The sequence below is a fragment of the Pocillopora verrucosa genome, chromosome 5 (genome assembly GCF_036669915.1).
Source record: "Pocillopora verrucosa isolate sample1 chromosome 5, ASM3666991v2, whole genome shotgun sequence".
NCBI lineage: Eukaryota > Metazoa > Cnidaria > Anthozoa > Scleractinia > Pocilloporidae > Pocillopora > Pocillopora verrucosa.
Genome location: NC_089316.1, coordinates 11512377 through 11528379, shown reverse-complemented (window position 1 = coordinate 11528379; position 16003 = coordinate 11512377). Strand labels below are relative to the sequence as shown.

Here is a 16003-nt window from a genome sequence, read left to right as displayed (position 1 = left end):
AATTGAACAAAACATTAATGTATCCATGTTCGATATTTTGTCCGTAAAAAACCTCATAGGCCTCTTTCTATATTAAACAGGACACTAAATCAAACCACACTCAAGGCCCACTATGGAAGCCGAAAAGGGACAATCCAAAAATATTTTGCAAATCCGAAAAAATATTCAGAATCGCTATCTTTTAGACAAATGAAAAGGTTGTCAAATCGAGAAAACAATTTCAAATCCTTGTTTAATTCATAGATCCACAAATAAATTTCGCGGAAAATCGAAAATAGTTTACAATCCAAGAATCGTTCCTTAAATCCAGAAAATTTTCGCAAATCGAGAAAAATATTTTGTCACGTGACACTTTCGCCTTGCCGTGAGAATAAAGATAAAGACAGACCGACAAGGACTCCCCATGTGGCTTTTGTGGTTGTGTCACATTATCGCCTTCAAATTATATTTATGCTCTTACAAGCATGTCTTTAAGAAATTTTTCCTTTTTGTAAGAGATGATCTGAGGTTTTTTAGAAATTGTTTTCAGCAAGGGCTGATTGTGTATGTTTGGTCTCTTTAATGTTCCACATCGACGGCAGAATAGCTCATTACTCACAAACTCTTTTCCACATTTGTGGCAGATCATCGCAATACACTTGGTACAGTTTAGTCTGTTCGCGTAGTGACTCCAAGTCAACCTGGTGTAACCTAGAGCGATGCGATGAGCTGTAATGTGACAAAGTGCTGACTACTGGCGCAAATGCCACGTGACAAAATATTTTTCTCCATTTTCGTAAATCTTCTGGATTTTGGAAAGACTCCTGGATTGAAGACTATTTTCGATTTTCGTGAAAGTTATTTGTGGATCTTTGAATAAAACCAGGATCTAAAATTGTTCCCTCGATTTGACAAACTTTCCAAAAGCGATTTGTCTATTAGATATCGATTCGAAACATTTTTTCGGATTTGCAAAATATTTTTGGATTGTCCCTTCTCTGCTTCCGTAATAACAGGTAATTTAGTGTTAACAACTGAGTTGAATACGTAAATTGGGCACCGTAATGAGTTAGAAGGCTGACGTTTCGAGCGTTAGCCCTTCGTCTGAGCTCTGACGGAAATGAAAACCAGCTTAGCAGAAAGTTAACAAAACATTTTGTTTATACTGTTTTTATTCTCGCAATTTTCTTGCACCTGGTTATCTAGTTAGGAAATAGAACGAAATAACTCATTCCTTTTTATCATACTCTTTCTGATAGTGAAGACTAAACATGTATCTCAGCATAATATGTCTTCTTTGCGCCTTTGCCTATGGTATAAGCCGTATTTCAGGGCCAAATTTCAAGGCAATTAACTTTGCCGAAAAGATAAAGGGACAAAAGCTGAAAAGAAGCCTGATAAGAGATGGAGAAGAAGATTCGGAAAGTTCCTGTCAGTTTGAGTGTGTGGATGAAGAGCGATGTCAGTCTCACAACTTTGTCACCTTGATCCTTTCTCTCCTGTTCAATAAAGCTGACTGGTTTCATCGTTCTTTATCATGAGAGAAACTCAAGAATCAACAAAGTATCAACAAAATAGAGGCGTTCTGTCTTGAAATTTAAAGATACGATAGCGGTGCGTTGGAAGATTTGTCCGCTTCGACCAAAATTTGTCAAGTCGCAACAATCCAGCTGCACTTGTAAAATGTTGATGATGACATAAAATTTGTCTAGATAAAAACCTTTTTCGCTTATGTGGAAAGGCCCTAACTTTACAAACGCGAGAAACTGATAAACTAAGAGGCTTTCGTGAGCCTTAAACAAACTTCAGCAACGTACACTTCTAGTAATATGTGAGGACAGAAAGACTTGAGTGAGATTGACATTTCAACAGTTTTCCGAGATCATTCAAGAAATGCACGTGAGGAGCAAGGTTCCAATCTCATAAGTCACGTGATTTGATTGCGTCATCCGATAACCTAGACTGCCCTACGGGAGGATCAGGGCTCAAGCCCCAGACCAGACCAACACTCAGAGTCGTGAAATGTGCTGCCTTTTCTGTGAACCCGCAAATGGATAAACGTTCAAAGCTTCTCGAAAAAGAACGATAAACCGTAGGCCCCGTCTCCTGCATCTTCTCAGTCCTGGTTGGCAGGGGATGTTAGGGAACACACAAAGTCCTCGCAAGGAGAAGGGAGCGAAGCTACCGGCGTTGTGTTCTGGCCTTGTTATTAGTTTCTACAGGCTACCATTCAAACCAACTTTTAAGCTGACCTGGGCCAACTGTATAAATATCGTAAATAAACGAATAAGTAAATAATTATCGCTTTCTATCTGTCTAAACATGGTAGAAACGAGCTTACATGAAATTTCATTTCAGCAATATGGAGTTTTCTACGAATGATCAAGACAATGATGGATATTACTTCCAATGCTCTCGAAGCTACAAGGGAGCCTGGTGGTACAAAAGCTGCAATCAATCCAAACTGAACGGATTGTACCTCAATGGCTCCCATTTGTCTTATGCTGATGGAGTCAACTGGCTTTCTTTCAGAGGCCATCGTTACTCGCTAAAACGCACCAAGATGAAAGTGAAAACCATAGCATGAGACAATGTCTATCCCAGAATAAAGCGCCAATCAAATCAAGGCTTCAACATTCCCCCCAGGCAACACACGGGTATTTGACTGTCGTTCTTTCGTGAGGAACTTGAACCTTGTATGGGTGGGGTGGGCTATTTGAACCGGACTTATCAAGTTCCTCCAGCGGAATACACTTGTTTTATCTTTTAATATGGAGCTGTTTAAAGGTAAAGAGTTCACTTTCGCGAGCAGACACCTCACAAGGAAAGGTCTCCAAGAAAGTCACAGTCGCTGATCTTGCCTTTTATAAACAAATTGACCATCAAATCCGGCACTTGGTAGGGCATTTGAACACAACTTTTAGTCCCGGTAGACGGGCATTTGAAGGAGGAACTCTTTAAAAGTTTAAATGCCCCGAGAGTTTCCTGGCGGGGGAATGATGAAGCTTTTGAGTTGATCGACGCTAAACTGACGGAAGAAAAGCTTTAAACTGAAATATTAGTTTGGAATGGCTTCAGTAAAAGTTGCAAAAATACCTCAGATCATGAAGAGCGAAAATAATGACTCAGCTTCTTAATAGAAAGCACCTCCGAAAAAGGGAAGATCCTACGTTAAAAACAAATCAGTTTTAGCATACATATATGAATTCGAACCAGACCATTTCCGTTTATGCTAACAACCATACCAGAAACTAATCTCTAAATTACTGCAATTGAGTAACGCGTATGCACTTTAAAGCCAATCCCGAGTTCAAAGCACTTCCTTCGAAATAATACTTATACATTTGCACCGGAAAATAAACATGAGCAATCATTCAGCTACTTGTTTGATATCTACAATGAACTTATCCGACATCTGCCTATTAAAAAGGTGTACGAGGATATTCTAAGTAAACTTAAACAACTTTAAAAAGAAAATACCAATACAATTGAATTATAACAAGTTCAAATTAGTTTCAACAGATCCCGTAATCTTATTCTTTGACACTATACAAAGTTCGGCTCCTCATCTTTGCTTCCGAATCTGCTGAGCTGCGACATCTACTGGGAAGGAGAAGCTTTCGAAGTTATTTTTATTTTTGAATCAAAATTGTAAACTAATACTTCCCTTCCCCGATTAAAGACGGTCTCTTTCGATATCAAACAGGAAACTAAAGCTAACCACGCTGAAGGCCTACAGTGGCTTCACAGATTTCCTAACTGAAAATGTGACATCATAGAAGTGCTTTGTACAAAGACCTAAGTTATTTTAACGAAAAAGAGGCAGCTGGTTCTTTACCCAACTTTACTGTAAATGATATAAAAATCATATGTGTGAACTGCGTTTGAAGAAATGAATATGGAAGCGATGCCCGCAGTTATGAACACTACTTAAGTAGTAGTGAGAATAAGGCCTGAAAAAAATTCAGGCTCGTATGGGATTTGAACCCATGATCTCTGCGATACCGGGGCAGCGCTTTACTAACTGAGCTAACAAGCCAACTGGTCGGTATCGCAGAGGCCTGGGTTCAAATCCCGTACGAGCCTGCATCTCATAAGCTTTAGCGTAAAACTCAGATGCTTTCTTCGGCTGGTTGAGACCGTAAAGACAGTTTCAAATGGCATTGTAGCACCTCGCAAGACCAGTGTGCTTCTTTAATCCCTTAACTACCAGAAGTAATTAACATGTAACTTCTCCTCAAAGTTTGCTCTGTCGTTCTCAAACTTCCTGAATGCCTCGACATACTGCGGCTCTATAAGTTTGGCAATTTTCTCCTTCTCGGCCAAAACGTATATGTAAAGATGTCCCTTAGCTTCCATTTAGGATACCTGAAAGGCTTCATGAGCCTTGATACTATCCGCGTACCTTTCTCAAAAGTGGATGAATATCATACGCTCCTCTTTAAATACAAAGCTTCCTTAGTGATCACAAAAATGACTGCACTGGCCACAAGTCCCCCTAGCAGCACGAAAGCTTGTGAATTGCTCATAACACGAAATGTAGCTGCCATGGCCTTTGAAAAAAGACCACAGAACGAGGAAACTGATACTGCAGACATCTTTAAACTGTCCAAACATTTCTCTAATGGTAGATAGCCGAACCATATTAACTCCATCTTCCGTAAACTAAGTTTGATTGCAGATTGCAGACTACAAGCACAGCCCTGAGAAAAATAATTTCTAAGCCTAAATTTTGCACTCAGGACCTTCACTGAGCTTTTTATTTCTTGTGACTCAGTTTTCTATTTCATATTTTTTCTGTCTTTTAGTCCCATGGACACTTTTAGACCTGAGGAGTTTTTTTTCCACTTTGTTAGGATTCAAATAATTTTTGCTGTACCGGCAAATAACACAAAACTTATGAAAAAAGTATAAACTTTTCATTTCTGACACGAGGGACAAACAATTGAGCATTACTTATCTGCAACATGAATTAACTTGAGAAAGAAACTTATGAAAGTTAATTAGAAAAGGAAACAAGAGTGAAAATCTAATTTATGTGTGAAGATTGATGAACACATATTTGTCGCGGTTCAATTTTATCCTTGGTTCAAATTTTATTTTCCTTTGTTTCAAAACTCATTATCATACGTTACAAACAACCAAGACAAACGAAAATAAAATTTGAACCAGGGATAAAATTGAACCACAACATATTCATCTATGTCCATTAAGTTCGCTAAGGTTAAAAAATGTGCTATTCACAAGGAAACAAAAAATTAAGTAGTAAGAACAAAACGTTTTCGACATCAGTTTAATATCATTAGGTTATTGTTAATAAGCACTGTCCGCTAAATTGCATATTTTATATCCTTAAGTAATTACCGATGGGAGTCGTTTCGCAACGTAGGAATTAATTTGCTTATTCAAACTAGGCTGCAAAAGTTGCATCATGAGACCTTCAAGGATTCTGAGTTAATAAAAAGACTTCTCCGTGCAGATCATGCCTCAGTTGAAGGAATGCGAACGATTCTCCCGGGGATGGCATGTAGGTTCCAAGTCATTGGACGTGTTTGCCAATGACGTCTTCTCGCTTTTCACTGAAATAAATGTGGAGGACGCCATTGATTACCTCACTAAATGAATTCACACGTACAACAAATTACCCAAACTCGGCAATAAACTTCTCTTCAACCGTGCTCTCTGCCACTTCCCGAACAAAACTCGTCACGAAACTCCTTTCATCGGGAATCACGTATATAAAATATCGTCAATTTGGCGGACGGTGTTTATTTACCCTCATGGTAACCTGGTGTCGAAAACGTTGGGTTTTTACTCTTTAATATATTATTTCCTGATAAATGGCTCATATTCATCTATATTTTTCTCATTCTGTGTTGTAATTAAGTACACTGCATGAGGGCTAAGGGAAAGAAACACTCAAAAGCTCTAAAAAAGCCTCAGGGAAATTTTGGGGACACAGAAAGTTATGCCGGAGTACCTGCCGTAATTATTAAATTAATGGACTCATTCAAATAGGCCTTAGGTTTGAAACTTGCTTAAGAGCATTTGACAATTTATGTTACACGCATCAACTCCGATTTCTGAGAGTGAACACGAACCATTAGATTTTCATCCTTATTTAAACAGCTTCACTCGACATCAGTTATACTTCCGCGCAGGATCTTAAAGATGCTATTAAATTTTGACTAGGAAAGAGTCATAGACCCTGAAAATTAATCAATTATAGATACTAGAGTGCAAATATGTATAACTAAAGAAAATTAAAAAGTCCTTTCACCAGGTCCTTTCCTTTATGCTCTCTGTATCAGAAAAAGATGATTCAACCATCAGTCCTCAAGAAGAATAGTCACGGTGAGAAAAAGTTAAAAAAAATGGAAAACACTGCAACCTAATGCAGTTTGAAGGAAACTTAATACCTGTTTAGCAACCTGCCTATGTTGACGGTCATCAAAAAAAACATATCATATTGCCTATACCTTTTTTTTTCAATTTTTTAGCACCTGCTTATCTAGTTTGTCAATAGAAATGAAATAAACATTCATCCTTTTTCATCATATTCTTTCTGACAGTGAAGACTAAACATGCATCTCAGCATAATATCTCTTCTTTGCGCTGTTGCCTACGGCATAAACCGTATTTCAGGTCCAAATCTCAAAGCTGTTAACTTTGCCGGAAAGATAAAAAGGCAAAAGCTGAACGGAAGCCTGATAAGAGATATAGAAGTGGATTCGGAAAGTTCCTGTCAGTTTGAGTGTGTGTATGAAGAGCGATGTCAGTCTTACAACTTTGGAACCGTAAAGGGCGACTCAAACAAATTCAAGTGTCAACTAAGCGACTCTGATCGATTTGCTGGATTTGCTAACTTTATCGAGGATAAAGATTTCATTTACAGGGGAATAAAGGTAAGCTAAATCTGTTTAGTGCATCAACAATGACTTCTGTTGTGGATCAGAATTAAAATCTTGATTAACTTTGAACTATTTAAGCTTTCATTTCTTCTTTTACCTCCTTATCTGCTTAAGAAGATCTGTAAATAATCGTGATAGAAATTTTCCGGCTGTTGACGTTAGGGGAAGGGGGCTCCACTCACGAAAAACGGCATTCCTGCTTTTCTTTGAAGTAAATCTTCCATGTCAACTAGTCGCATTTTGCTATCCAACAAGAAAGGATGTGTATTCTGTTGCGCTTCGTAATAAAATTGTCGCATATTGTAGCAAGACTTGGTTTTCTTAGACAGAGCGTGAGGAGACCCACTCATGGCTATAACCATCGTCAACGATGATAAAAAGATACTGATAAAAGTAATGATTATGACATTGATGATAAAAATAAAAGCTATCATTCATCATGATATCATTATCGTCATCATCATCATCATCATTATCATGGTGGTAAACTCATACCCGAGGTCTCTATTTCCCTAAGAACAAGGCTTGTGTATGGTCTCGTAGACTTTGTTTATCTCCCAACCTATCAAAGGTTTTCTGTTGCACGTAACAGGGTGCGCAAGCGGAAGGCCATATCTTGAAGAAATTTGTGCAAATCCTGTTTGCAACCAAATGAGTTGCTATCCTTCGAATATCCCTGCGCTATTGAAAGGAAGAAACTCCTTTGACTTACAGATGTTTAGGAAGTTACTCGACACAACTTTTTTCTCTAGAGCGCGTGTGAAGAGGACAGTTTCCAATGTGGTGATCACGGTATATGTGTTCCCAACTATCAAGATGACAGCATTCAATGCCAGTGTAAGCATGGCTTCACAGGAAAACCTTGCGGTAGGTATATGTCGCTTTGTTAAGGTATAGAAAAAGCCTCAAATATCATATAAAGAAGTGATTTCGAATAGGTTCTTTATTTCCTCGCAAATTAATAGAACCGAAAAGCTGCTCTCAATTGTTTCAAGATGGTTCCAATTCTAGTGGCGTATACACCATCAATCCGGATGGCGGCAAACCAATCCAAGTGTTATGTGACATGATCACAGACGGTGGAGGCTGGACCGTTTTTCAGAAACGCTTGGACGGCTCTGTTGACTTCTATCTTAAATGGCAATCCTACAAAAACGGCTTCGGAGATCTGAGCGGAGAGTTCTGGCTTGGAAACGACAATCTTCACCGTTTAACAGCCGCTGATCATGTCATGTTGAGAGTTGACCTGGAAGACTTTGAAGGGAACATCACATACGCTGAGTACACGAATTTTGGTGTGGCAGACGAAGCTGATAAGTACCGGCTTTTGATTGGAGGATACAAGGGCACCGCTGGTGACTCTATGACGCTACATAAGTAAGTAAGGAATTCAGGTTGACTGAGACAGAATTCATTTCCAGCCGCGGGAAGCATGTTTCGAATAGGGATGTGGCTTTAGAAATTGATTTCGAAGGGAACTAATCATGAACGGCTTATCACACCTAGTTTGAATTTTGTATGTAAAGAGAAACATTTCTAGATAAAACAAAGGAAAACGTATGGCTTTGATGTTTATTTTGGGAGTTTAATGCTTTATTGGTCTCCATCTTCGTTTAAATTTTGAATTGTCATAATCACAATCGCAAACGGGCAAAACTAGAATTGTTCCGAAAAAATCAAAGGAAAAATTTGTCATGTAAAATTTTTTCTTCGTCTGTTGCATCCGCATCAAAAAAATTTGAAAACCGTCCAAAAATTCCGTCAATGCCTGATATGTTCATAAGACCGGCCAGCCAAGTTTGCCAAAGGATTAAACCTTCAATTTCCAGGATTTGTACAAGCCATTTTAAAAATTTTAATCCCCGTGTTTTGCAACAAAAGACAAGTATTGCCTTCCTACTATACTACTTTCAGTTCAATTACACGCTGGTGGTAACTTTTACGACAAATGATCGACAAGTTTCTCACGGTTTTGTTTATTAAGTCGATTTTGTTCAGTTTTTACCCGGGACAAATATTGTCGGCGGTGCGTCTGAAGATTTGTCCGCCTCGAACAAAATATGTCAAGTCGCGACAAACAATCTGCACTTGTGAAATGTTGATGATGACAGAAAACAACTTATTCGCTAGTGCGAAAAGGCCGTAACTTTATATATTCAAGGAACTGATAAACCAAAACACTCTCGGGAGCCTCAAACAAACCACATCAACATAGACTTCCAGTACTATGTGAGACTTCAGTAAGATTGAGATCTCAACAGTTTTTCAAGGTTCCAATCTGATAAGCTTACATGAAATTTGATTTCATTACAGCAATATGGGGTTTTCTACGAATGATCAAGACAATGATCCAGCTAGCAGCCACTGCTCCCAACATTACAAGGGAGCCTGGTGGTACACAGGCTGCCATCACTCCAATCTGAACGGATTGTACCTTAATGGCTCCCATGTGTCTTACGCTGATGGGGTCAACTGGCTTTCTTTCAGGGGCTATCATTACTCACTAAAACGCACCGAGATGAAAGTGAGAACCAAAGCATAGGACAATATTCACCCAGGATAAAGTGCCAATCAAATCGAGACCTTAAGATCCCTCCAGGCAACGCTTGGGCATTTGAATTTCGTTCTTTCTAAAGGGTGGGGAACTTGAACCTTGCCTGGGTGGGTTGGTCAAGTCCCTCCAGTGGAATACACGTTTTTTATCTTTTAATATGGAGTTGTTTAAAGGTAAAGAGTTCACTTTCGCAAGAAATGGCTCAGAAGAAAAGGTCTACGAGAGGGTCATATCTGCTGATCTTGTCTCTTGCAAAAAAATTGGCCATCAAATCTGGCACTTGAGTAGGGTGTTTGGACATAATTCTGGCCCGGGAGACGGGAATTTGAACGAATGCCCGAGGAGTTTTCGAGGGGGGGGGGATGTTGAAGCTTTTGAATTGATCGACACTTGACCGACAAGAAAACGATTTCAACTGAAGCCCGTGCTTAACGTAAGTCAGCAAGCTGATACGTATATACGATGACACCATGCACTAAATTGAATTTTGTTAGTAGCTTCAATTCAATTTCTACTTATGGATCAGTATTTAGGTGTAACTTATAGTAAACGATGCCATAATTTGTTTTATTTATAAAAACCGTCTATTGCATCCATGTTTTGTTATTCACCAAAGTTTAAAAGCCCTGGACCTACTTAAAATTTAATAGAAAGTATCTATTTCACTTGTATAGTCCTCACAGTTACATACTACAATTTACTATGGGGCACATGCTCCCAATCATTAACGCTAAACCTTGAGTATATGCATGCATGTGCTGCTAAAGTCATATATTGCCTACCTTGGGACACTCAGAATGTTTTATCCTTGACTGTGTGGGATTCATATTTAAATATGTATGAGACTGGCTAATTGCTTTTATTTATATACAAGGTAGATAATGATATGGAGGCAGATGATATTCTGTCTTTTTAATTAGATCTAGAGTAGTAGTTCTAATTATAATTTATGCAACTCCCCAAGTTTTAAATTACCACATCTTAACGTAGATTTAGGGAGAACCTCTCTAGGATGTAGAGGGCTTTTAGCCTAGAATATAACCGTCAACAAGTCATTTCAGAAGGAAGCCTTTACAATCTCGAACACATACCAAGATTACATTTATTATTGACCACTATTTACAAGCATTTTGATTTACCTTAGAACTTTTAACTAATAGAGTATTGTTGTATGTCGTACATGCAAGACCATATCAGCTCTGTTGCTTTTAACTTTTAACTTATGGTAAATAAAGTGTTAATTGATGTTGATTGATTTATTGATTAACCAATTCATAAAGCGAAAGTTTTAGTACAGCGACTAGACGGGTGGGAAACAAATGAAAATCGGTTGTTAATGGCACATCCACCATCAAATTGGGGTCACAAATTGTAATGTTTCTTTATAATTGAATTGGGGCGGTCGGCCGTGTCAGCTTTCACACGTCCCTCGCCCCCTCACCCCCACCCCCCTCTTATTGAGCAAGTAAATTGTACTCTTGAAAATAGTCTGTCGGGGTCTTACTAAGGTCGATGACGTTTTCCGAGTAACCAAGTCACCAATAACATTCCGTAATAGAACATTTAAAAAAATTAGGGGCACACCAGATTTAAAAGGAAAAACTAAAGGAATATATCGAACTCCCCTCTCTTGACGAAGCTTTTGTGTTCCCCTATCTATCCGAAAACCTTCCTACTTTGTTTTGCTCTGTTTTGTCTTTTAGTTTCTTATTTTTTAGGGACTTTTTTCGTGAAGTTTTCTTCAAAGTGGTTACATTCGTTTTCATGGAATAAAAGCAGCTAAAAAAACCTGTAAGACGTGCTGAGTAAATAGTTGCTGCGGAAACATTATTGCGAAATGGAATGATTATCATACAGTAAAAAATAATATTAGTAATAGTGATGTTTTAATTAGTTATAAATAATATAATATAATCATTGACCCTTATCTCACTAAATTTTTGATTGCTTTATACTTTTATGTGGCATATAGTTCCCATCTCACGCAATTAAGTTTTTTTGTTTTGAAAGCTTTGAACAGAAGTGCATCCCTATCATTTTAAAATTCATTTGTTTGTTGGACGTCGATTTTTTTTTTGCACAAAAATGAGCCCCGCGATATAGCTAAGTTGGCTTGAAAATGGTCAACTATCATAATTGTCTCACTCCTTATTACCTTTTTATCTCCGAAAACTTGTAAGCGTCTTTCTATAAAAAGAATTCTTCAACTGTCGACCAATCGAAGATGATAGCTAATATGGTTTTCTTAAACTTTTACTTTAAAGCTTGCATCAGATGAAAGTAAAAGTGTTTTTTTTTGTCGATAAGTTATTCATTCTATGAATTAGATCGTTTTGATTTTTTCCTTATGTTTTCGTAGAGATACTTCGTAAATACGCTTCCGCTCCACTGTAAATCTTGCATGGGCTCATCATACTTTAGGTTGCTTAAATTTCAGTCTCATTCAAGTTAAAATGCCTCGAAATATAATAGACAGCGCTGTCCTTCGAAATTTTGTTACTCTGTTTTAGCAGAGTAACAGAATAAGCACCTCCAAAAAGGGGAAGAATCTATTTAAAAGCAAATTAGTTTTGGCATATATTCGAATTCGAAGTAGGTCGTTTCCGTTTGCGCTAACAACCATACCAGAAAACTAATCTCTAAATTACTGCAGTTGAATGACGCGTATGCAGTTTAAAGCCAATCCTGAATTCAAAGCACTTCTTTTGATATAATGCTCATACATTTGCACTGGAAAATAAACATGAGCAATCATTGAACTACTTGTTTGATATCAACGGTCAACTTATCCAACATCTGCCTATTAAAACGGTGTACGACGATATTCTAAGTAAACTTTATCAAAATCAAAAACAAAATACCAATCCAATTGAATTACAATAAGTTCAAATTAGTTCAACAGATCCCGTAATGTTATTCTTTAAAAATATGAAAACTTTGGCTTCCCATCCTTGCTTCCGAATCTGCTGAGCTGCAACGTCTGCTCGGATGGAGAAGCTTTCGAAGTTACTTATTATTTCTGAATGAAAATTGTAAATTAATATTTCCCTTCCCCGATTAAAGACTGGTCTCTCTCTATATCAAACAGGACACTAAAGCTAACCACACTCAAGGCCCACTACGGAAGCTGAAAAGGGACAATCCAAAAATATTTTGCAAATCCGAAAAAATATTCAGAATCGCTATCTTTTAGACAAATCGCTTTTAAAAAGGTTGTCAGATCGAGAAAATAATTTCAAATCCTGGTTTAATTCATAGATCCCCAAATAAATTTCACGAAAATCGAAAATAGTTTACAATCCAAGAGTCTCCTAAATCCAGAAAATTTTCGCAAATCGAGAAAAATATTTTGTCACGTGACACTTGCGCCCGCCGTGAGAATAAAGGTAAAGACAGACCGACACGGACTCCCCATGTGGCTTTTGTGGTCGTGTCGCATAATCTCCTGCAGAGCTCTGACGAAGGGCTAAGGCTTGAAATGTCAACCTTTTAACTCATTACGGTGCCCAATTTACGTATTCAACTCAGTTGTTAACACTTAATTACCAGAAATTACAACCAGATTAGCAGAAAGTTAACAAAACATATTGTTTGTACTATTTTTATTCTCGCAATTTTCTTGCACCTGTTTATCTAGTTAGGAAAAAGAACGAAATAACTCATTCCTTTTTATCATACTCTTTCTGACAGTGGAGACTAACATGCATCTCAGCATATCTCTTCTTTGCGCTTTTTCCTACGTTATAACCCGTATTTCAGGTCCAAATTTCAAGGCAATTAACTTTGCCGAAAAGATAAAAGGACAAAAGCTGAACGGAAGCCTGATAAGAGATGTAGAAGTAGATTCGGAAAGTTCCTGTCAGTTTGAGTGTGTGAATGAAGAGCGATGTCAGACGGTTTCGTAGTCTTCGATTAGTTTCATGTTGTTTCCAGACACATAGCCATGCTTCGCAAGAAGTTGCAAACATTGCAATAAATCGTGACTTACCAGCGAATTAAATTTGCCTTCATAATTCATTTTGAAATATTGTACAACATTTTTCGATTCTGTTCGGTCAAACATCGGAGATATGTCTTTGAACAGATGTTCTAAACGCAAAGGGCTCTTAATAGCGACGGCCGCCATCTTAATTTGATTATACAACTAAAGAAAGAGCTCCAGTTGATCAAGGAATATCTCTTTCCATCTGCTCCGCTTGTGTTGTTGACACTGGTAAAGAGAAGGTAGAATTATTGTCAGACGAAAGGGTAACCAAAGTTCCATGTAGGCATGGCATGGAGCACTGTTGCGTTGCACCATGGTTATTTGGTCAAGAGAGTGAGGAGGTACAGAAGCGTAAGTACCAGGTAAGTATCGTTAAAAACTCCACTAGGTAATTCATTGTAGGAAATGCATGTGGTAACGTGAAGTGTTTGACAGAAGCGGAATGTTTGATGGGGATTTCAGTCTCCCTACCGATAATGTAAATTCACGATAAAATATTTGGGATGTAGCCACTGACGTAAAAGGCAACATCTTTTTGCTGACTGCTTTCGAGAAGTCAAGGACTGAGAAATCCTGGTGGGTTTATAGACTTGCTTAGTTACGTCAGACGGAAGTAGTCGACTACATAGGACTGTCAGGTAGTGAAACAGGGAATAAGTCCCTCCATTATTGGAGGAACATGAAAATGACGGAGAGTTTGTTTGCAGTTTTGGAGAAGGAATACTGAAGAATCCGTGGGATATCAGAGTTGCTAATGATGGTCGTGTTATGGTGGTGGGCACAGAAGATTCCTGTGTTCACACTTCAGCAAATACGGCGACCGTCTGAACAAGTTTGAACTGGAACGTTTACATTGGTATGGTCCGGCTAAGCTTGAATTTCATGGAACAGGTGCACATGTCATCGTCGTGAGTACTGATGTGGAGAAAGACCTCATAAGTGTGGAAATGTAAACCAAAGATGGCGAACTGATGCTCAGCGCGCAAATCCATCAAGAAGATATCTGGACAGTAGGAAGGATCCCACCAACCAATGATGGACGCAGTGTTGTCGCTTTATGCCCTTACCAAGGGTCTGATAGTTAAGATCTAGTTTTTTCGGCCTTCTACTCTTCCAACAGCTCCCCCCCCTCCCAATTTTATTCTACCTCACAGTACCACGAAGCATTAATTAGTTTTAAACAGCTTCTTCGGAGAACTTTTAAAATAACGTAAGTTTTTCCTAAGCAGGACTTAAATTATGATTGGAAAGTTGCCTTCGTTTTTCATGTTTTATGAAATTAACAGTAAGAAAAAACATCGGCTTAAAAACCAAATTGCAATTGATTAATGAGAGAGGGGAGAAGAAGGTCCCCAATAGGTTTTTCGGGATCCGAGGCTGGACTTAGTTAAAGGCCGGGATCCGAGAATTTAAAGTAAGAAGGAAGCGAGATGCGGGATTGCTATTATGAACGGCACACAGGAATCGGCGATTTTGAGGTGCGGGACTCGGGAAATAATCACTAACGAACCGAGAACCGGGATGTCCGTTGACGAGAATGAAAAACACCAGGCGAACAGGCGGCGGTCGGGCTGTTATTGCGCGGGAATGAAAATTATACCAGAAGCAAAGTTGCCAATTTACCAAAAATCCTCAATGGCCCACAGGGCAACGAGGCATGTCAGACTGCTGCGTCAGTTGAAATGCTTAACGGCCCCGAAAAACCTCCAGCAAGTCTCAGAATTATATATATATGACGCTCTTAAACTGTTGAGTTGCATGACACTAGACGTGAAGAATATTCAGTTTATCTTTTTGCACCACAAAGGTAAACTTTTCATGGTGTAAGATTACCCAAAAGACTTTGGAAATGCAGCTAAAGAAGGCTAACAGAGGAAAACCCATTGGGCGGCGTACTATTTTGCAAATTCAAATTCTTGGTATCTTGTACTCGAACTTGCCATAACCCTGTCGACCTTACGAACAATTTCACCGTTACTACCTGTACCAAAGGCACCACGGAGCATACAGAAGATGTGGGACTGGGTGTAAATCTTTATTGCAGCAGTACGTCAGCGCTCTGTCAGACAGGAAACAACGATGGCAAGACCTGGAACTTCCCCGTTGTACCTCTATTAGAGAGAAATTTTAGCTGGGCGAACCGATCAGCCTCGAACGCTCTGACTTCGAGGAGTAGCAAGAAAACAGCGGCAAACAAGACGAAGAGGAAGATAGAATATTAGAGTACGATGCGCCATAAAAGATCTTCTGCTTTGATCATAAACAAGTGGCGAATGTTTTGTAAAATTCTCAAGGATAACAAGGTTTAACTCTTTCCGACTAAATTCATCTTCCTTTCCTTCTCTTGACTTCAGACCTAAAGAGTAAAGGGGTTCTACACAAACCAATATTGGTGAGTCAAGCGCAGTCCACCTAGTCAACAAATTTTAGAACCTGGGAATTTTTCATGCTTATCAAATCTCAATTTTTGAGACATTAAAATGAATATTATATAAATATTAAATATTATTTCCTATTGAAATATTCGGATGAAAAATTCTTAATTTCTGTCCGTGTAAGAGAGATTTTATTCCA

At 38.5% G+C, this 16003-nt stretch overlaps 1 protein-coding gene and 1 long non-coding RNA gene across 2 annotated transcripts; one reads left to right on the top strand and one right to left on the bottom strand.

The window, feature by feature from the left end:
- Positions 1-1296: 1296 nt before the first annotated feature.
- Positions 1297-6344, bottom strand: LOC136281248 (uncharacterized). The gene is made up of 3 exons (XR_010717627.1): positions 6260-6344; positions 3076-3145; positions 1297-2527 (listed from the first exon to the last, which is right to left on the bottom strand). It is a non-coding gene; the product is annotated as an uncharacterized lncRNA (long non-coding RNA).
- Positions 6345-6556: 212 nt separating this feature from the next.
- Positions 6557-10681, top strand: LOC131777287 (microfibril-associated glycoprotein 4-like). The gene is made up of 4 exons (XM_066167575.1): positions 6557-6884; positions 7643-7757; positions 7856-8267; positions 9204-10681. The coding sequence occupies exons 1-4, from the start codon at positions 6564-6566 to the stop codon at positions 9430-9432; spliced, it is 1077 nt and encodes a 358-aa protein (XP_066023672.1). The 5' UTR covers positions 6557-6563; the 3' UTR covers positions 9433-10681.
- Positions 10682-16003: the final 5322 nt, after the last annotated feature.

What these genes read in the sequence shown, in the direction of transcription:
- LOC131777287 (XM_066167575.1), top strand. Translation starts at nt 6,564, where the DNA reads ATGCATCTCAGCATAATATCTCTTCTTTGCGCTGTTGCCTACGGCATA. An exon ending in TCATTTACAGGGGAATAAAG is followed by an intron (nt 6,885 to 7,642) that starts GTAAGCTAAATC and finishes TTTTTTCTCTAG; the next exon opens with AGCGCGTGTGAAGAGGACAG. An exon ending in CTTCACAGGAAAACCTTGCG is followed by an intron (nt 7,758 to 7,855) that starts GTAGGTATATGT and finishes GCAAATTAATAG; the next exon opens with AACCGAAAAGCTGCTCTCAA.